This window comes from Petromyzon marinus, chromosome 54, assembly GCF_048934315.1.
Source record: "Petromyzon marinus isolate PM22_M1 ecotype Great Lakes invasive population chromosome 54, UKy_Petmar_22M1.pri1.0, whole genome shotgun sequence".
In the NCBI taxonomy this organism is placed as follows: Eukaryota; Metazoa; Chordata; class Hyperoartia; order Petromyzontiformes; family Petromyzontidae; genus Petromyzon; species Petromyzon marinus.
In genome coordinates, this window is record NC_133720.1 from 4,304,902 (window position 1) to 4,326,767 (window position 21,866).

Sequence of the window (21,866 nt, forward strand, 5' to 3'; positions counted from 1 at the left end):
AAACAGAGAAAGCAACCTTATGGGCAATATATAATTTCACTTTTTGAATGCTTTTAAAACCGATGATTTTAAAACAATAAAAGGGAAGCTTGCAGTGTACACCCCATGAAGAATGTTTATACACTGTACAAACGTGTTTTATGTAGATGCAACCTTTTTTTATTGGACATTGAATCGTGGAGTTTGACATTTAGTTTTGGTAAACTTATGGTATTCTTCATATCACAAGACACACAGTTTTCCTATATTTGAAAGCAAGATTTAAGGGCGCGTCCTATAATTCAAAAGGAGGTTCGTGTGTTTGACCACATTTCCATAGCTTTGTTGGCGATGTGTTAACTCCCTCGCCATGTGTACAGGAGGTCGTGAGTTCGATCCCAACCCAGACCGCCTGCGTGTTTGGAGTTTGCATGCCTATCTCGCCGTGGTCGCATGGATTTTTCTTTGGGTCCTCCGGGTTTTTTCCTCCACATTTAGAATGTGGAAAAAAAGAGTTAAACAGTTCAGTGGGCCTTACCTGGTGAAAGAAGTAATAGTTCAAAATATAAAAATAGGTTTAACCCTTTCTGGCAATACAACGGTTTGTGTTAAGATGTTAAAACACCAAACAGAAACCTTTGCAAGGAATCATGTCTGCATTAACCACATATACTTGTGAACATGCAAATAATAAAACATGCTCTGGTAGCATATGATTGCAGTCTTTGAAACGGATTGGTCCACACAAGACAGACGTCTTTAGTTCAGTATATTTTGGTATAGCCCTGTGAGCCATTCGGCTCTTGAATCGGGTGCAACCACAAATAGTTAGACCAGAGGACGCCAAAAAGCGATCACAGTACAAAGACAATGCCACGATCAGCACATTGAGTTCAGTTTTCGTTTAGGATGCTGCGTGTGTGCAGCGGGGTAGAGTTCCAGTAGGGGATGGTGCTGCTACGCAGTAGGGTCTCTCAGCCAGCAGCAGTGCTGGATGTGGGGACGATGAGCAGATTGCTAAACGTGCTCTGTACGATGTGCCGGTTGCTATAGTCATTCTCTTATTATTGGAGAGGTGGAGGAGGTATGGCGGGATACCTTGAAGAATAACTCGATGGCACAGGATGGTGATTTTTAACTCCATCCTTGATAACAATTAAATTTTATACAGCGTCATTCATGGAATAGCATCCCACAACGCTGCATAGCAATTATCCGGTTCTGTACAAAAAAGACGAAAATAAAGCCCCACTACTTGGCAAATATTTATATATATGAATAACGAGAGAAAAATGCACAGAAAACGTATTTAACTCACAGCCGCGTGTATTTGCAGTAAGGAAACTGAAGTGTTGCTCAGTGTTCCGAGCGCCTATTTTTGAAAACTAAATTCTTTAGAGCGGAGATTTCTCGTGTTTAGTTTGTTGTCCTTTCCCCCCCACACCCCACACCTCATATAAGTGCGGTTGCCTACGCACGGGTGCGAAATAAGTTCAACAAACATACATAAAAACAAACATGAATTGCAGGACGGTGTGTAAGTAAAGCACAAAAGACCAAAACCAGCAAAACACGAATTAACTTTATTTAAGTTCTGAAGTGTGGGAAGACAGTCCAATAAAAGTCGGACATCAGAGATGCACATAAGGCAGTGACAAAGAAACCTGAGTCCCCAAAAAGGTACATGGACATCTGGACATTCGCATCATCACGTGGCAGCATTTGTATACATTTTACTTTTTTTAACACCCCCCCCCCCTATTTTTGTTCCAATTATGTAACTGACGACCATGTTATGAGACCAAGTTTATCCATTATGAACTATTTTCCAGAGCAATGCATCACGCCCCGGGATACACGGAAACGGTCCAACTGAAAATGTCAACAGTAGGCCGGAGATTCCTTCCCAAGTGACCTCATCATCCACGCGCTAGAGAGGGCAATTTGTGCACGGTAATCAACTCACCGTCTTAATTCTCATACCGAGTTGGAAGCCTGCAAAAGCCTTCCAGCGGCTCTCCCGTGCGATGTCTTCGTCAGTTAACCTTCAAAACGCAAGACCGTCACATCTGGGCCAACGTGGACGTCGATATAATTCGAGCTCCGCCTAAAATGATCAGCGCAGCCGAATATCGGATTCCATAAAACCGGCCACGGCTGCTGGGGACAACAAATCGTTTGCCTTCGCCACCCTCATAAGGTGGAAACTGGTTTCCACCGACAACAGAAATCTTGGCACAGCAACAATGATCGACCTCTCCTCTTGCTTGCTCCATCACACCGGTTTGTCGTCATGGCCTGCTGCTGAGGTTGGCCAACATCATCAGGTGCCGTTCTCCTATAACACCCAACCGTACTTTCATATGTAACGCATGTTAACTTTCCCACTGAACGTAGCCAACCGTGTTAATCAGGATACATCTCGCTTGTAAAGGCAGCCACAAGAGAATTGTGAACAATGGCCTTCCACCATCAAGCCTCGGTACTAGCACCATCACCGTTGCAAAGTATAAGTGAACCTCCATGTACATCATCTTGCAAATGATATAGTTCTTGCTGCACAAGGGCACAAACCTCAACAACGTTGCAAATACTCAGCCGATCTTATATTATCGGAGGCATATATCCATCGCTGGAGACTGACCAGATCCTTCTAAAAACCGCAAGCGTTTTCCACCTGAACAATTTGTGCAACAGATGCCACTTCTTTTGTGTCATGTGGTGGAGCAGTGTGCTATGACTCCCAAATCTCCAGATGTCTGGGTGGGGGGGGGTAACATGGATAGAAGCCTGGCCTCCAAGTCCCACATAAAAACCTGCGAGTATTTAAGAAATAACTTTCTGCTCAGGAAACTTGCAGGGAATAACCTGGAGCGCGCCTTAGCCGATGTGCTGCCAAATGGCACTCGATCGCCAATTTACCAGGTTGGCAGTGTGTTGCCCTCTGGCCTGGTCAGGGAACTCGTACATAAAACTACCGGATGCAATGAGGCATCATCACCAGAAAACTGAAAACCACACCAATCGCACGGCACCCTGAACGTTCTACCACCAAATATTCACTCTCTCTCTCCTGAAGCCCTCTCGTGGCGAGCAAGACTTCAACACTGGCATTTAACTCCCGAACATATTACCCAAGGCAATTTAGCGAGGCGAACCAAAAAAACAATAATTTGAAATCGGCTTTTTTTTTGTTCCTGTGCAGCCATAGGTGACCCGGCTGAGACCACCAAGTCGACACACTTGAGAACCTGGTTTAAATCGCAAGGTGGCTGCCCGGATTTGAACCCAGGAATCTCAGCGTTGCTGGGCTCGGTGCTCCGACCCCTGTCGCCCCCAAAGCCATCCAGCCACTGACACGTTCACTTGTTGAATGACGCATATCTTAAGTATATTTGTTTTTTTTTTCCGCTGAGCACAGAATTATAAATGTGAACACGATACATTGCAAACCACACGCTGATCCTTTTTCACGAATACATTGTATTTACAACTGTGCAGTTAAACCTTGAATCGACCACTACTTTATGGCTCCAAAGAGCCCAGGTGAATGAAATCAGTATTCGTGGTAAATTGCAATGTATTTTGTGGACAGTTCATAAGCATAAAATGGCAAAAACAACACAAATAATACCTTCTTGATAAATGTATTGATGGGTTTGTATAGAGACTTTTCCGTCTATAGTAGAATAAGTTTAAGTGATGCTGCGTTCACCATGACCCCCAGTAAAGCGAACGGTTGTCTCTCGCTATGGACACAACATCAGAGATTGGACACACAAAGCCAGTGAGTAAAGTTTACCAAGTGGCTGCATCACGACATCCCAATCCATGTATGAAAAAGAATGTTTTACCCTTTCTGGCAATAAAACACCAAACATAAACCTTTTGCAAGGAATCAAGTCTGCATTAACCACACGTGCTTGTGGTGAACATGCAAGCATGGTTGTAGGCCCAATCAGCATCAAGGCCAATATTATCAGACGATGTTTGTTTGCATGTTCACCAAAAGTATGTGCGGTTACTGCAGACTTGATTCCTCGCAAAAAGTATCTTATTTAGTGTTCGAACATCTTACCACCTCCTGTTTTATTGCCAGAAAGGGTCAAACCTACTCTTATTTTCCGTAATGATAGTGGCAAAAAAAGTCCCATGGCATCCCAATCAATGTCAACACGGACGAGGCAGCTTTCATGTGTGCCTTCGCTTTTTACAATAAGATGCCTTGTACTACCGCGTAGGATTTCAAGGTCGTGCTGATGATGGCGAGGATGGCGACTGGTAAAGCTATGTTTTGAGATTGACGGCTGTTGGAGAGGGTACCTTTAAATTTGTGATGTGTGCACAGCAGTCTGGGTTTGTTCTTTTTAGCCGGAGTCACTTGCCACGGCTTGTCACTTAGGTGCGTGGCGGATGTCAAACGACGGGCCGCAACGAGGCAATCGTTTTGACGCGACGATGGAACTTTGACGCAAGAGCGGTCACAGTTCCAGCTTGGCCAATCAATTTCCTGCGTGAAAGTGTAAATAATTCTACACCCATTTTTTTTTTTTTACACTACAAGGACACGACTCGACTTACACATCCCATTTCCTTGTATATACTTTTAGTGTAAGGACACAAAAGGTTGATTCATGTCCCAAAATGTAGTCCTGTTTGACAATACCGTAAGTGAAACAATGTCCTGCGCCGTGCTGTTCCGCCAATTGTCATAACCTGAGCGGCCCACCACCCCCTCATCCTGGATGAAGCCACGGATTGGTATCGTTTACAAATTGTGCGAATTCGCTCATTGTGACGCCACGGTGGCTAGGAGATGTTAACTGCCTCGCCTGGTATGCAGGAGGTCGTGGGTTCAATCCCGACCCAGACGCCTGCTGTTTATTTGGCGTTTGCAAGTTCTCCCTGTGCTCGCGTGGACTTTTCTCCAGGTCCTCCGGTTTCCCCCCTCCACATTTACAATCAACGTCACGCGTTCAGAGTATTCGGCTGCAATAAATTTCCACGTGATAAGCCCTGTCATTTGTGGCCAGGTCGCTTCTGAAAAAGCGCTACATAGCTCAGTGAACCTTACCTGATAAAATTAAATAGTTTAGTTTGTAGTTTACATTCAGCAACTCGATTGAATTGTTTACACCTGACAAGTCATTTCTGTGCATTATAAGTCGAGAGTAGATGAAGTCTGATGGGATTTTCATTTTGGCCAAAGCTAGCACAATGTACAAACCAGTAAATATTTCCAAGAACACCAAATGTTATCAATTTGTTTCCTTTTCATTGACTTAAAAAGGATAAATACACTCGTAATGAGATATGGTAGAAATGTAATTGGGTTATAAATGAAAGCACCGTACCAGACCAATTTTTGGTAACATTCCATCGGCTGCCTGTAGAAAGTGCCAGGATTGTAGCCATAAAGGTGTAATTTAGTAAAATGATGGCTTGCAATGACACGGCGCATGCATCACCACATGGTTAGACACGTGTTCCCAATTGTCCGATTAATCTGTCAAATCTGAAAATAAGAACCTCCCTATATAAAACATTTCATTCTAGATTTGAAGTTTCGTGACTGCAAGGATCCATACTCTGGTTCTTTCAGTAAAGTCACATAGGTAAAGAAAAAAAAATGCTAAAAATAAATTAAATCATGCAACACAAGGGGTCGTCGTCATGCCTGATGACGATCGCTTGTGTTACGACCGAAACGTCGTGACTTAATTTATTTTTTATCTTTGTTTTTATTTTCTTTACCTACATGACTTACCGAAAGAACCAGAGTATGTAAAACATTTCAGTTAATTGGGGGGGGGGGGGGGAAATGGTAGTCTGGTTCATCTGAGAGTATGACAACGCAAAGTGAGACTTCGCTATTTCAACGGTGATGTCCAGTTGCATCAGGTCACGTCGCAATGTTTCCTAAGGTGATTTAAAATCGTTACGCAATGCAACTGATCCTAACGTCTGCAAAACTCCGAACAGATGTGACATTGTAAAATAAAATAAAATAATCACACATTTTTAAATACGAGGGACTCTTCTGTAGCTCATGCTGAATTGTAAAAAGGAAAACGACCCCAAGGACCAATGTAGTCTCGATTATAATTCACTGAACGTTAAGCAACTGCTCAAAGTGAACTGGGGAAGTGATGTTTTAAAAAAATATATTTTTTATCACGTATGTCCCGCTGAGCTATATACAGTGAGGGGAAAAAAGTATTTGATCCCCTGCTGAGTTTGTACGTTTGCCCACTGACAAAGAAATGATCAGTCTATCATTTTAATGGTAGGTTTATTTGAACAGTGGGAGACAGAATAACAACAAAAATCCAGAAAAACGCACGTCAAAAATGTTATTAATTGATTTGCATTTTAATGAGGGAAATACGTATTTGACCCCCTCTCAATCAGAAAGACTTCTGGCTACCAGGTGTCTTTTATACAAGTAATGAGCTAAGATTAGGAGCACACTCTTAAAGGGAGTGCTCCAAATCTCAGCTGTATAAAAGACACCTGTCCACAGAATCAATCAATCAGATTCCAAACTCTCCACCATGGCCAAGACCAAAGAGCTCTCCAAGGATGTCAGGGACAAGATTGTAGACCTACACAAGGGTGGAATGGGCTACAAGACCATTGCCAAGCAGCTTGGTGAGAAGGTGACAACAGTTGGTGCGATTATTCGCAAATGGAAGAAACACAAAAGAACTGTCAATCTCCCTCGGCCTGGGGCTCCATGCAAGATCTCACCTCGTGGAGTTGCAATGATCATGAGAACGGTGAGGAATCAGCCCAGAACTACACGGGAGGATTTTGTCAATGATCTCAAGGCAGCTGGGACCATAATCACCAAGAAAACAATTGGTAACACACTACGCCGTGAAGGACTGAAATCCTGCAGCGCCCGCAAGGTCCCCCTGCTCAAGAAAGCACATATACATGGCCGTCTGAAGTTTGCCAATGAACATTTGAATGATGCAGAGGACAACTAGGTGAAAGTGTTGTGATCAGATGAGACCAAAATGGAGCTCTTTGGCATCAACTCAACTCGCCGTGTGTGGAGGAGGAATGCTGCCTATGACCCCAAGAACACCATCCCCACCGTCAAACATGGAGGTGGAAACATTATGCTTTGGGGGTGTTTTTCTGCTAAAGGGACAGGACAACTTCACCGCATCAAAGGGACGATGGACGGGACCATGTAATGTCAAATCTTGGGTGAGAACCTCCTTCCCTCAGCCAGGGCATTGAAAATGGGTTGTGGATGGGTATTCCAGCATGACAATGACCCAAAACACACGGCCAAGGCAACAAAGGAGTGGCTCAAGAAGAAGCACATTAAGGTCCTGGAGTGGCCTAGCCAGTCTCCAGACCTTAATCCCATAGAAAATATGTGGAGGGAGCTGAAGGTTCCAGTTGCCAAACGTCAGCCTCGAAACCTTAATGACTTGGAGAAGATCTGCAAAGAGGAGTGGGACAAAATCCCTCCTGAGATGTGTGCAAACCTGGTGGCCAACTACAAGAAACGTCTGACCTCTGTGATTGCCAACAAGGGTTTTGCCACAAAGCACTAAGTCATGTTTTGCAGAGGGGTCAAATACTTATTTCCCTCATTAAAATGCAAATCAATTTATAACATTTTTGACATGTGTTTTTCCGGATGTTTTTGTTGTTATTCTGTCTCTCACTGTTCAAATAAACCAACCAAAAATATTATAGACTGATCATTTATTTGTCAGTGGGCAAACGTACAAAATCAGCAGGGGATCAAATACTTTTTTCCCTCACTGTAGCTCTTTTTCATAAGTGACCTGGCTATCACAAATTATGGCTCTACAAAGTGGCTTATCGTGTGGAAATTTATCGCAACCAAAGTCTCTAAACACGTGATGTTGATTCGAAATGTGGAGGGGAAAAACCTGGAGGACTCGCGGGAAAATCCAAGCAACCACGGGGAGAGAGACATGCAAACTCCAAATATATAGCAGGCGTCACAGGGTCGGGATAGAATCCCACGAGCTCCTTTATACCAGGCAAGGTAATTAACATCTCGCCACCTCGGCGAGACGTTTCGTACGGACGGTACACACCTTCACATTTAAAGCAGAAGGTACAACATTTGGTTGTTAAAACGCTTACTTTGTGACGAGCTACAGAACCACACAGGGTCGCATTTGAAATGTAAACTTCAACAACAACAACAAAATGGGGAATTTGAGAAGCTTCAACGCAACACACACAGCATTCTCAATTCACAAAGGTAGTAAAATTCACAGGTTTTATCTAGTTAATATGTGCATGCTTGCGATACTCGCAAATGAACAAGCAGGGTATGTTGGTAACACCACTTTATAACGGTATTTGGCTCAATGCAGCTCATCTGGTTAAGGAGCCCTTGCCAACCCCATTACCGAGTTACACAACCGTTGTGTTGAATTGCCAAAGGTGTAATGTGGCTAAATAGTTTATTTAACCGACAGTTTATTCAACGAGATCTGTTCAAGAGGTGGCATGCAACTGAGACCAAAGTATCGCTCATTTTGCCGCGGCCGCAGCCGTACAGGTTTGACGTCTCTAAACTTCCGAACTGTTTTTCATAATTCGAGCAAGGCGAAAACGGATGTTGTCAGAAATGCGGATGTGGCATTTCAGACTACAGTTCGTGAACAGAAACCAACGTTACTGCAAAGAAAAGTACTGTTGTGTAAAACGAACGTATCGAGCTACAGCCACTGCACTGATACTTTTTTATATATATAAGTTGCAAGATAAACAGACCCGGAACGAAAATGACTTCTTAAAGAAAGTATATTTCTGAACGTTGGCAACTCTGTTTTCGATCTCTAACCACTCCTGTCCCGATGCAAATTATAAAAATGTCTACAAACGTGATGCATGAGGGCCCATGAAAGGTGATATTTCTGGATTGACAGCTGGATTCTGGTGGAATTTCCAAAACAGTTTAAGAATCCCACCCACCTCCAATTCCACCGGTTCGATACACACGGTGAGAAAGAAGTCCAACATACATCATCACACCTGTTGGCAAACTGAAAATTAACCTGGTCCTCTCAATTTCTGCTAGCATATAAGTCGGTAAATTGCCTGGCCTCTGAATTAGGTGGACCCAGTATGCGAAAAACCCCATGGACTAAAAGTTGCCATGACTTAGCGGTGATATAATATGGACCTGCAAGCTTTTTGATTTTATTTGCTTTTGAGCGTGATGTCGGTACAAATGTGAGCACTACATATGCAGCTTTGACAACAATCACTTGGTGGAATTTCAATGACATCAATGTGTGCTGTGATAGTTCACTGAACCCGCTCCACCCGAGTCCATTCAAACACAGGTATGAACACGGATGAACCAAGAAATTCACCAGGGGTTGCAGAGGACAAGGGACCTGTGCTTTGCTTTGAAAAAAAAAAAACTCTGCAGGCTCACATGTGGATTAATAAGTATGGATTAAACAAAGTCTGACAAAGAAATTTAATAAATAAGCACGACCAAAGCAAGCTTTGGGTGCTTAACACAAACGTATCTTAGTAAAAAAACAAAACGCACGCACGCGCGCGCACACAGTAAAGTAAAAAAATAATCACCACAATAAACCGCAAACAAAAAATATCATCACACAAATGTCACAGTAAAAAAAAATGTACAGAAAATATAAAGGCATGGATAAAGTGTGGTACTAAACAATTGTACGTTTCACCATTTTGCTACATTCCACTTGGCTCTGTTGTGGCAAGACCAATGTAGGGACCTCGTCACTGCCAGGGAGTGGGTGTTGTTGCCATCCGAGACGAGAAACACATCCGTTCAACTCGCAAAATAACCAACAGGCATCCCCCCCACTGCACCGCATCAGTGACAAATGTACGGTGCTTCGGTCTTCTTGCGATTCACCACTCGCACTTGAAGGTTGAATCGCCGGTCTAAAGCAGCCACCATAAAAAAATACTTCCCGGTGCAAGCCACCTCCGTTGGAAAGGCAACCAATTAACAACACCTTGCCTGCTCTATCAGCTTTAGATTCCCTACTCTTGCCATTGTGAATATAAAAATAAAAAAGAAACTCACGTAAGACAAATGCCTGACTTATAGATAGGCCAAGCACCCAAGCAAATGTCATCGCATTTCAAATGTCAACATTTCTGACCCAATATCGAACGTCCCTTATATAACAGCTCTCTTTAAGGCATATCTCACACTGAATACATTCCACCCAATTAAAGTACAGTCTACACATCCACTGGAAGGTGGAGCTTAGCCAGAATTATTTAGAAACAATGAGATAAACATAATTATAATAAAATTGTCATATATATGGGTATTCCTCAGTCACGGCCCTTTGTTTTTAGGGGCAAGCAGCATATCTTCGGTTTAGATATTATTGGCAGTATCAAATGGGTCGTACTGTTCAAACGTACAATTTAAATGGAATACAACCCAAGGAATAATTGCATTTATCGACGCGTACAAGACGGCAGTCCAAAGGCTTACTCTGCACGTTCCGTGGCCCTGTGGGGATCACGCTAAATGTAATGAACGTGAAGAGTCCTGTGGATGGTGAAAATTTGGTAAAAATAAAAAGGTATGCCCTATCCCTAGCTGTGGAAAAGCTAGTCTAATTGGAATAGTGAATTACGTTTCCTCTTCCAAAACATCAGGCGAGCCGTGGCCATATACCCTCATGTAGATTTGTTCTTTAGTCGCCTGTAGTGCAGGCCCAATTCGGCAGCAGAGGCATGAGCAAGCAAGTAATGAACGGGCCTGTGCCTGTTGACTCGCTCTCAAACATCGATCTTGCCGACTCGCAAAACAAGGTGCCCGACAGAAGCAGAACCGTCCCCCAACAATCAAGCCGATGGGCCAGTGGAGGTCCCGGGAAAAAATAAGTGATCTCAAAACTTAGGATTGAGCAACTACAAGACATCTGAACAACACTTCTAACCATGCTCAACTCGGGTTAACCTTTTTATTGAATTAACGCAATAATCCCACAGATGCCCTGTACTTACCCCATCCCTGCTATGAAATATTTCTGCTGCTTATTTTTTTTGCAACCGATGTCGACAAAATGTACAAACAAAAATATTCAACGACCAAAATACAGAGACCTCTAAGAACACAATTTCCTGTAGTAAGCAGTAAATTAAGCATACTTTCTTTGCCGTAATAAAATGTACATCAGTTTGCATGGTTTATTCTATGCCATTAATAGTCCCATCCACACAAGGGCACACAATGTTAAATCTCATCACAATGATGCGAAAACATTTCCAATTCCCTGTTCCTAATTTTAATGCGGTTCCAAATTTAAGCCTGAAATCTTTATATAGCAAGGTTACAACAACACCAACAGAACAAAAATCAAGAAAACATCGTGACTGACCGTTTCCTTCTGTTTCAATTTGGCACGTGAAAGCGGAGCTCAAACATCTGGCCAAACTGTTCACTCATAGGTGACTTTACAGTTATTTTATCTACTATTTTTGGAAACCAAAAAATCCAGTCTCGAAGGACTGTCTGAAAATCCACACCCTGTAAAGAAAACCTTTGGGACTGGCAATTCCATGCCATGTTTTAGGCCTCTGAAACAAGAGAACCTCTTTTCATTCTGAAAAATGGGACTTAGAAATCATAACATAATGTGTGGACCGAGACAGTTTAGGGCAGTAGGAAGGGCAGTAGTCTTGGTAAAGGCACTTCGATCAAAAACATTTTGGCAGGACTGAGAATCTGTTCGAGTCTCTCAATGTCACCGTTTTATTTCGCTCCGTCCATCCTGTCTCACGCTTTGAAGAGGAGAGAAGGGTGGGAGGGAGCGTACGCACGTGGAAATCGGGATCAAGGCGCGCCTCGGGAAAACCTTCAAACGACCGACGGCATTGAGCGTTCAGATTCCCAGGATAGGCACGTCAAAGAGGTCACAGACGCCCTCAGTCTCGTCCAGGTTGAAGTAGTAGTCGTGGTCAGCAGGAGGGGGAGACAATCGGAGCAGTGGCGTGAACACTGCGCGCGGTAGAGAGTGACAAAAGGGGAGCGGGGGCACGCACGCACACGGGGTGTTAGAGTTTACATGTGGACACCGGGGCACGTGTGTGCCAGTGTGGGGAGTGGTAATGTAGCGGTTAGGGCACTGTGCTACGAACCCCGGTCGCCCGAGTTCGATTCCTGCTCATGGCCGACACCGGTGACGATTATCTGAACCGGTCATGTTGTAAACAAAGGCGGCCGGGCGTCGTGCTGGTCACCCATCCCCTTATGTGCCCTGCCAGCATTCATAGGTGCTCGCTAACAACACTTGCCCCAACAGTCTGTTAAGGCTATACGGGGGATCTTTGTCGTTTGTGTGTGCGTGTAAAGTTTAGCGGGGTAGCACAAACTCCAGTTATCCTCGCAGCAGCTGCGGCTTTTGACCAGCCATCAAACAAAGACGGGGCCACAGTAGTGTGCTTTCAGATGCGCTTCTGTGGCCGTCTGAAGTGCTCTTTCCTTCCGATATTAGGAAGCCAATGGAGCTGTGAACTTTTAAAATCTAGATTGAGAACTATTTTCTTTAGAACCGATTTGTGTTTAAATTTGTTGTCCTTCCCCCGCAGCACCTCTGATTAGCACGGTTGGCTATGTGCGGTGCACAAGAGATTCAAAATACATACAAACTTTGTGCTGGTTGTATGGTGGGGTACAGCGCACAGGTTGTTATGCGTCATCACCCAGGCAAAAATTTACACTGTGAGAGTCACGGACTAAGTTAAAGTAGTAAAAATATATATAGAAAGGGCATGCAATTTTATGCCTACTTATATAACGAGACAAGTTCATAAATGTCCTTGTTCAGAAAAAGCCCTTTAGTCTCGTGATAAATATTCACTTACAACGTGGTGAAGAAGATCTATTAATCGGAATGCAGCATCACTTATTATCCATACACTTTTAAAGAGGATCTTAATTTGGGATATATTAAATGTGAAAAGGAAACTGGGAATAATCAGAGAAACTACACAAACAATGGGGCAACACAAATACATATGCAGAGATGAATGGTAGACAAACCCATTTTGCTGTACTGCCATCTGCTGTCCACCACGTCAACCTACACAGGGCTAGGCGATATCTTTGCAAGACTCACTAACGCCACCTCGCAAGGGCTGGGTCACAGGTGTGGGCCGCCAACCACCACACCAGGAAAACGATTCGTTCATGACCCATGTACGCCCAGCGACAAAACTCAAATGCCGTGTTAACACTCGGTCACTTTTCACAGCTGTTTTCTCAATTACGCTCGAGGCAAGGAGAGATCCTTGCAGAGTGTGCATTCGGTGCGATCCCTGAATGGCAAAGGGGCGAGTGACGACGACAAACTCACCGTCCGAATACATGAGCTCATCAATGAAATCTCCCGCTGTAAGGAAAAGTAAACAATGGCAGAATTACTTTGGGTCAACGTACAAACATAAGTAACGGGGACAACAAGGTCTGCCACCAATACACGTTAGGGCTACTGAAGTTGAAACTTTCGAAGGAAACTAAGTAAATTAGTTATAGTTATACAAAGCACACACCACTCAGCAACGCTGTGTAACAACTAACGGAAGTGACTACGTTTAATGTGCATGGAAGTGAAAAGGATTGAATAGTATACCTTTTGACGGCTCGAATATATCTTTAGGCAGCTGCAGACCTGAAAGTTAAAATGAAAACCATTAATAGGTATCCTTCCCACAATACAACTTTGTGTGTTCATGACTTAATCCATAATCCTCCTATAAGATTGCACCTTGTAAAACATTTTTGATCATTCTGAAATCGAATCTACTCGTGATTAGACTTCCAGATGATGATATATCACAGAGCATGACAAAAGCAACAGTATGTAAATATGAATTTTGGGATCAAATTACATGGATATCTGTTTAGAATCTTTGCACAATTTTAGTGCCAAAATAATTGCAAATAAATATTACAACAGTATACACGGAATAATTTACTTTAAAACTGCATTGAAATAATTAATATTTAACATGTGCGCATGTATAACTTAGTTTTGTATCTCATAATAGTCAATCTCAAACCAGGTGAAATAAAATCATCAACTAGTCGAGCGTTATATGTCATTTAATCTCAATTCAAGAAAAAGTCAAAAAATTTGTACACTATTTACCTATAAAAAAAATACTGGCACGTTCACACAGTCCCATTGTGCAGCGCCACACGGTCATTGAAGTATGACAACGGCAAAAGTTGGCCAAAGACAATGGCTCAGAGAGACCTCGAAATGGCCACAATTATAACAACATTTTTATTAGAACATTTCATTTAATGCAGATAAAAAATATCGTAAAACTCAATTGTTTAACACGTAGGCTTTCACGACCACTATTATCCAGAGCTTTCTTTGGGTGAGATCGTGTAAATATAAATGTGTCGTTAAAACCGCCACCACCCGACGCAGCCAAATAGTTAGGTTGTCACGTAAAAAAATGTATTGGCATGTACTGTTTATGTGACTAACCTTACTAATTGGCTGTGTCGGGTGGTGGCGGGTTTAACGAAACATTTTAATTTACACGATCTAACCCCCAAAAAAAAAACCTCTTATGCCCAATAAGTATTCTTGATTAATTTCGGAGAACCTACACGAAAGACCCGTCCCCGTGTGTTTTCGCAGCCAAGGGTCGCCTTTTACTCATTTACACTGTCCATATGTACGACACAAACGTTGAATTCTGCCCTTCTTCACATTTATTTTTTTTAAAAGCCCCTCTTTTGAAAAGGCGCACAGCAACAAAAATGCTGGGCCCGTCGCTCGTCTTCGGTGGCACGAAAAACGTGAAAACACAAGTGCCAACTTATAAAATGGGGAATGTGCTGCCAACGTGCATCATTGTGCACCACCAACACTGGAGCCACTCATACCGTGCCAAGGGCACACAATGGGCACCCCCCCCCCGATTGGCTACGGGTTTTTAGAGATGCAAAACCTTTATTCCCCGCCGAGGTCCATCATGCGTTTTAAAAAGAGTTAACCCCAAGTGTAGCCGGCGTGCATGTCTAAACCTCCATCCATCGCTGTTGCCCAACACTGTCTGCCTGTTGTGTTCTCTCGAACACCACCCTCTGTGTACACCATGCCGCTAACGGTGCAGTTCGAATATATAAAACGCATTGTTGAATAACACAACGTGTGCGCGAAGATGCATGGGGAAAACGTGCATTTTGCATCGGGAAATCAAAACTAATGTCTTTATTTTACGTGCTCGTTGAAGCTGCAACTCGAACATCAGAAGGTAATGAAAATGACGAAGAGTTAAAGGATACATTAAATTTGAAGTTGTATAACTTGGATGGAGTTTACAAAAACCTGGGCTGTATCAGGTGATGTTTCAGTTGTCTGTCGCACCTGATTAGCGCGATTGGCTATGAACGGTGCGAAAGACCTTCAACATGCATACATGAACGATAATGTAAATTACGGAAATTGACGCATGTTTGAATTTTTAAGTTCACTCTCACCTATGCTGTCTTCAGGTCAAAGCCACAAAAATGTGCCAAACTTGTGTTCAAATATATGCATGAAACAGAGCTGTCAGCATTCCAACCGTGTCCACACCACCGAATTAAGTCGAAATCATCCACAATAAAACCTCATCAGAAGCTAACAACGTCTGAGCTTGCAAAGCGATTGGATGGGTGACCACAATGCACAAATGGATTGTCATAGGGCTTATGGGGCTAGGTGGCTGGGGCACAATAGGGTCGTGTGGCAAAGTCCATTGCTGTACTGTGATCCTAGGCTCCCACGTTCGCGTGTGAAAGTGTGGTCACATGACCACTACAAAACAAAAAGGCCTGGGGAGAGGCCCTCATCTCAAACAGCGGATTGTACCGAACGAGAACGACACCGACGACGAACATGCTGCACAACTCAAGTCCTTTTAAGGCAGCGACAGCAGCACAAGCGCGTGCGGCGAGACGGGCGGGGGGGGGAAGAGGAAAACATGGATGAGCTTTTGGGGAAAATCCTCTCGTGACGGGAACGCGACGGCCCTCACCTTCCACCGTCTGCGCCTTGATGGGCTCCAGCGCCAGGTGCAGAGGTTGTGGCTTGCCTTGCGGTTCTCCAGAGAGGGCATGACTCTCCGGACTCTGGGTGCACATTGCCTGCCCCCTCATCGGCGACGGGGGGTCGCTCAGCTGCAGGCTCCCTGCTGCAGCAAAAAAAACCAAAAACGCACAACACACACAACGCGCACGCTTGAATGCAAACGTCTCGTATGTCATAATCGGTGGCGTAGTAACAACATCGGCTAGGGGCGTGTGCGTAAATCGGTTAGGTGGGGGGGGCCCTAATATTTTATTTTTTTCGACATTCAGGGTGCTTAAAAATGTTTTTTAACACTTGTAAGAATTTGCAACACCACAAGAAATGTGCCTCCGGGCTCTGGAGACTACCTGGAGAAGATTCCAGGCACGCGTTGACAATTATGGCGAACAAGTGGAGACTCACTTACCTTTTGAAGCTATTAACATACACTTATTATCATGTTACATACTGCCATTAAAAACGATAGTCCCATATAAGTGTTAACATTTTCTTGAAGCACTCTGTGTAATAACCTAGAGGCTATTGTATATCGTGGCCTCTTCTTGCATAATCACATGATCGTTAAGCTCACGGCCTTGAACGTTATACAATAAACTACTATACACGAGACATTGGGCTCTAGGGAGGCCCGTTGTAAAGTGATTAGTCGTTAACAGGGGTGGTCGTTAAGAGGGGTTCTATTGTACGTTTTATTGAGGATGTCAGGCAGAGTGTTCACAACTTACGGTCATACTCAAGTGTGTGAGAACGTGCCCCGTGTGTATATAAAAAAGCGATCACTTGAACGGAGGGTGAAAGTGTCATCACGCATAATAATAAGAATTAAAATGTATAATGGGCATTCCATTCTAGGATCCCAATGCGCAATGCATGGAAAGCAGTAAACAAAAACAGAACCAGGGGCAGGCAATTAAATCACCACGTTTCGGGCGCAACGCAAGCGTCCGTCATCAGCTGGGACAACCACAGCAAGAAACAACTGCCGAAGTTGGGCAAAAGAGCTGCTGTAACAAGAGGCCATATAGGTAAGAGGGGGGGAGGGAGGAGCCAGGGAGGAGAGATAGAGAGGGTGGGGGTGTGGGGTAGGGAGAGTGGAGTGCTGCAAGCTAAGACACGTGCACGACAAAATGCCGGGGGGGGAGGGAGGGGGGAAGCGAGTGGGAGGCTGAAGAAACTGGAGATGCGGATATGAAGGCAACGCCATAAAGCAGTTAAGGTTTTACCTGGTTAATAACATTCTTCCAATGATTGCTCAATTTGTATCCATCTTCCCCGTTGAAGTTATGTCTGTGTTTATATATCTGGATGGCTTCATGAACAAACCTTTGATAGTAGCCCGAAGGTTTGCAGAGTACCTTGGTCTCGGAAAAAAAAACGAAAACTTCAAATCTAGATTAAATCTACCAACTCAGATTTCCCGATTTCAATTGATAAGGCGTTCCCATATGCACGTTTCCTCGAAATATCACTTACGTAAGAATAGTGTTCGTGCCAAGATGGAACCCTGCGTTGTAACTGCTCACGAACTGCAGCATGTGGAGGACAAACGCACGTCGGAAAGCGTCCCGCAAAAATCCGTCCGCACACGCGCATGGTTTTTCTTCCCTGCGTTTGTTTTGTCGTGCACGTACGTACTAAGTAATGTTGCGTAGCCGACCGTGCTAATCGGAGGTGCGGCGGTGGGGGGGGGGGGGGGACAATGAATCCTCCTGCGAGGCCCGACACGCAGCAGCCGTCCCTGGCTGCAAGATCCTCAGTGTGTGCCTCGTCGTCGGGACGCCCAAATAGCGAGAGAGCCGCCCCACACACACAACAACAACCGCCATCGCCATTCGCCACTAAGTGGCGGTGACGTCACCACGACGCTTGTGCCAGGCCATGTGCACCGTGAGGCCACGTGAAGTGTCGAACGCCCGCTGGCAGGAGGTCACTGGGCAGACCCAGCAGGTGCCACGGGTCGACTGACTGAGATGACTGGCTGATGCACCACCTGTGCCCCCTACTGTGCCAACCTGCTGTGCTTTAGCCACCCGGCGCTCCGCTCGTTGTTGTGAGCGATCCACGCTACGCCGCACGACTGGCGAGCCCGCACGTCCGCTCACCGAGAAGCCCGTCTGCCGGCACGGGAGGGTCGGGTCGCTGAGGGAGGGGCGGGAGGTGCCGCGTGGGTTGCGCCATGTCGTCCGGCGGAGGCACGGGAACCACCACCGGGCTGCACGACGACTCCTTGTTGACCAGCAGAACGTTGATCGGTCCAGACTGGCTCTTCAGGTGGATCTGGTACTTTCTGTGGCCGTTAGAGCTCTGCAACAACAAGGGCACGGACACGGAATGAGAGACGCGCATCCCCAAAGAGTTTAACCTCGAATGCAATCTCATCGGTTATCTTGGGTGCGATGCGAGGGTGGGGAGTGGAAATAGTGGTGCAGTTGTTGTATGTTGAACCGTACGTAGCCAACCGTGCCAATCGGAGATGTTGGGGAAGACCAAGCTAAACACAAAAGGCAGTTCTAAAGAAACGAGTTTTCAACCTACATTTAAAAGTGCAAAGCTCCAGTGGCTTCCTAACATCGGAAGAGCGTTCCAGACGGCTGCAGAAGCGCATCTGAAAGCACGCGATGCGGCGACCCTCTCTGTTTGGTGGCCAGTCAAAAGCCGCCGCTGCGAGGGTGACCGGATTTCACGCGACGGTGGTTTATGCCCCTTTACGAGGATCAGCACGGTGTTGTGGTTCACTTGCGCGAAGCACTTTGTGTGTACCGAGTGCGACCTTCTCATGCACTCGTTCGGCAACCTGAAGCCCCCAGTGCTGCTCGGCGAGCACAAGAGGGACGCGGTCGGACGTCTCGCTGTTGGCACGCTTCACTCGCACACTTCACGTGTCCGCTGTCGACCTCTGAACCCAGAGTTGACCGAGGGATAGCTGCACATTCAAATTTGTCACTGGGACTTTACGTGAGAAAATCCTAAAATTTTCTTGCAACAGATTTATCCATCCCTTCAAAACATGTATAGTACCCTCGAGGTGGATTGCAACTTATAACTTTTTGAAAGATTTCAATTCAGCTTTACATTAACGACTTCGTCAAACACATGGAAATGTATTAGTGAAACCTTAGATTGCGAGTAACTTGGTCTGCGAGTGTTTTGCAAGACGAGCAATTTTTTTAACTAAATAATAATTTGATAAACGAGCGATGTCTTGCAATACGAGCAGTACGTACAGTATACGCTTTGTCTGCCGAGCGTCACGTGATCACAACTGAGCCAATGGTTCTTCTCTCTCCCTCACTGCGGGATTGTGGGTAATCATCTCCCATGCTCGGTCTCAGTCGGCGTCCCTCACTCGTATAGTCAACATCCGTGCGAGTGTATACTGTTTACTACAGTATAGTGTTGTGACCACGTGTGTGTGCGTAAACCATTTTTTTTATTTTGTGTCCAAGTGTAGTGCCTGTTCTTTAGTAACTGTACTGCAAGTGAAAGTCGTCCTACACAATAACCCTCCTCTTCCTCTCCTCTCTCTCATCTCCCTCACACCAGCCACGATTAAATGTAATTAATCAATTTGATTACTTTATATTAAATAATAAAAATATAAAAATGTATTTTGTATTAATAATTTTTATATGAATACAGTATTTTTTGGTTGTGGAACGAATCATCTGAGTTTCCATGATTTCTTTCTCGCTTTGACATACGAGTGCTTTGGATTACGAGCACGTTTCCGGAACGAATTATGCTCGCAATCCAAGGTTTCACTGTATTTTACAATGAGAAAACAGCCAGTAATGAAGCCATACACAGGATTCAGAGATTGTGACACAGTGCCACCTAGGGGCACCACTGAATAAAACAATGGACATGGGACACTGCGATGAGACTAAAGACGCTTAGTGAAATGCCTTTTGTGATGCAATAGATTTGTAAAGTATTTGTGTGTACAATGCAAACATGTAGTTACACAAACACGTAAAAAAACTATACGTGCAAACATGTCGAGATGATTGCATGCCAGCTTAAAGCATAAATGTATTATAGTTTGTCTAAAGCAGATTGCAGACATGGAATATGCGTATATTCATGAATGTGTTGAGTTTTAAAAAACACATATGTATTTTTAAAAATGCCATTTACATTTCCTGAACCTACCTTAAATGGTTGCATCCTACTTTAACTGAATGAAAACTGTAAAATGCAATGCTACCTTATTACCAGGCAATTACCCAATTAGGTTTGTGAGCAATTTTGAAATTGTAACCGTGCCAGCGACACACGGCCCTACTTGATTCTAATTGTTTCGCAGGATCTTTAACGTCCACTGTAAAGACGCACGATGGCGAGTATCTTTTGTTAAATACACCTGGACCATTAACCCTTCCCCGTGCCGAGACGTCTGCAAGTTGCAGGGTGGGTGTCCCGTTCACCGCCGAATCTCGGAACGCGCAAGCGGGTCAGCGTTCATTTTCTTTAGAGGCATAGCAGCGCCGCTGTTTTGAAAAGACATTGTACTCGCACCGCAGAAAACCGCAGCGACACGACCGCCGCACTCTATACGGTAGCTGGCGCCAAACTGTGCCACACCGCCCTCCCGCGTGGCCTTGTGAGAGAGCCTCGGTACCGATGAAGTTATTTTCGTTTTTCTTCCGATTCCATACAAATACGTCATCGTCTACGCCACGATACAAGGAAACAACAAGGTTAACATCTCCACATATCTGGCTGTCGCCTGATGAAGCTAGTTGTTTTAACTGGCAAAACGTCGTACTTAAGATTGTAAATGTTGTGGCTTGGCTCTCCAACACACCGGGTGTGCTGTACTAGTGATGAATTGGCATGTTCTGTTTACGTGAGAACCCTTACTAGTTGGCTGGGTGGTGGTGGGTTTTAACGACGCATTTATACGCGATCTAACCCAATTATGGATGATGTATGTGTACGTCATTGGAACGGAATCGCAAGAAAAACTGATGGTGTAAACGAATGTACACGTACGTCATCGGAACGGGGTAGGGTTAACCAGGGCGGCCGCTGGGTACAAACTGCGAACTTCTGCAACATTAACGCGCTATCGCCCCGACCACGGCATCGCCTCCGACGTTAGCGCCCAGACCGAGTTTGTTTTTCAGACAGTGGAGAACGCTTTTCCTTACCGACTCGGGGACCGGAACCTCCAGGTGGGTGCCAGAAGGAGCTTTGATCACCAGCAGCGTGTCGCCTAAACAAAGAAGAACACGTTTCTCATGGCATTCGAGTCAATCACACCTGAGACGCACCCCACGTCGGGAGCTCACAAGTGACGCCATCACATCTATCCCTCTATTTAAGGAACAAAACAGGAGGATTTCTCCACAAATCTGGCTGTCGCCTGATGATGCTAGTTGTAATTACTGGCGAAACGTCGTACTCAAGATTGTAAATGTTGTGTACTCTCCAACGCACCAGTGTGCTGTACTAGTAACGAATTGGCATATTATGATTACGTGACAAACCTCACGAACTGGTTGTGTCGGGTGGTGGCGGGTTTATAACGACACATTTATATTGACACGATCTGACCCAAAAAAACCTGTATTATGAATATTGGTCGCGAAAATCTACATGTTAAAATGCACCTTATTATTTGCAAGCATCGCAAATACATGGTGATCCATTTCTAGGTAATGCTAGGTAGATTTGCTGACCCACCCTGACTGGAAACCTGTGAAAAAGAGCTTCATAGGTCATCGGATTCCTACAGTCTTAAGATTAAGATTCCGATTCTGATAG

At 44.6% G+C, this 21,866-nt stretch overlaps 1 protein-coding gene across 2 annotated transcripts in view; it reads right to left on the reverse strand.

The window, feature by feature from the left end:
- Positions 1-1,540: 1,540 nt before the first annotated feature.
- The window catches only part of LOC116954170 (transcription factor E2F5-like), a 37,780-nt gene continuing 17,454 nt past the window's right edge, over positions 1,541-21,866 (reverse strand). The window contains exons 5-10 of one of the 2 annotated variants that reach the window (XM_032974654.2): positions 21,251-21,315; positions 18,200-18,401; positions 16,045-16,197; positions 13,635-13,673; positions 13,359-13,394; positions 1,541-12,001 (exon numbers count right to left, since the gene is read on the reverse strand). In XM_032974654.2, coding sequence (XP_032830545.1) covers positions 11,886-12,001; positions 13,359-13,394; positions 13,635-13,673; positions 16,045-16,197; positions 18,200-18,401; positions 21,251-21,315 — 611 coding nt within the window. In that variant the 3' untranslated portion in view covers positions 1,541-11,885. Of the gene's footprint in view, positions 12,002-13,358; positions 13,395-13,634; positions 13,674-16,044; positions 16,201-18,199; positions 18,402-21,250; positions 21,316-21,866 lie in introns of both variants that reach the window. The other variant, XM_032974653.2, reaches the window with a different exon arrangement.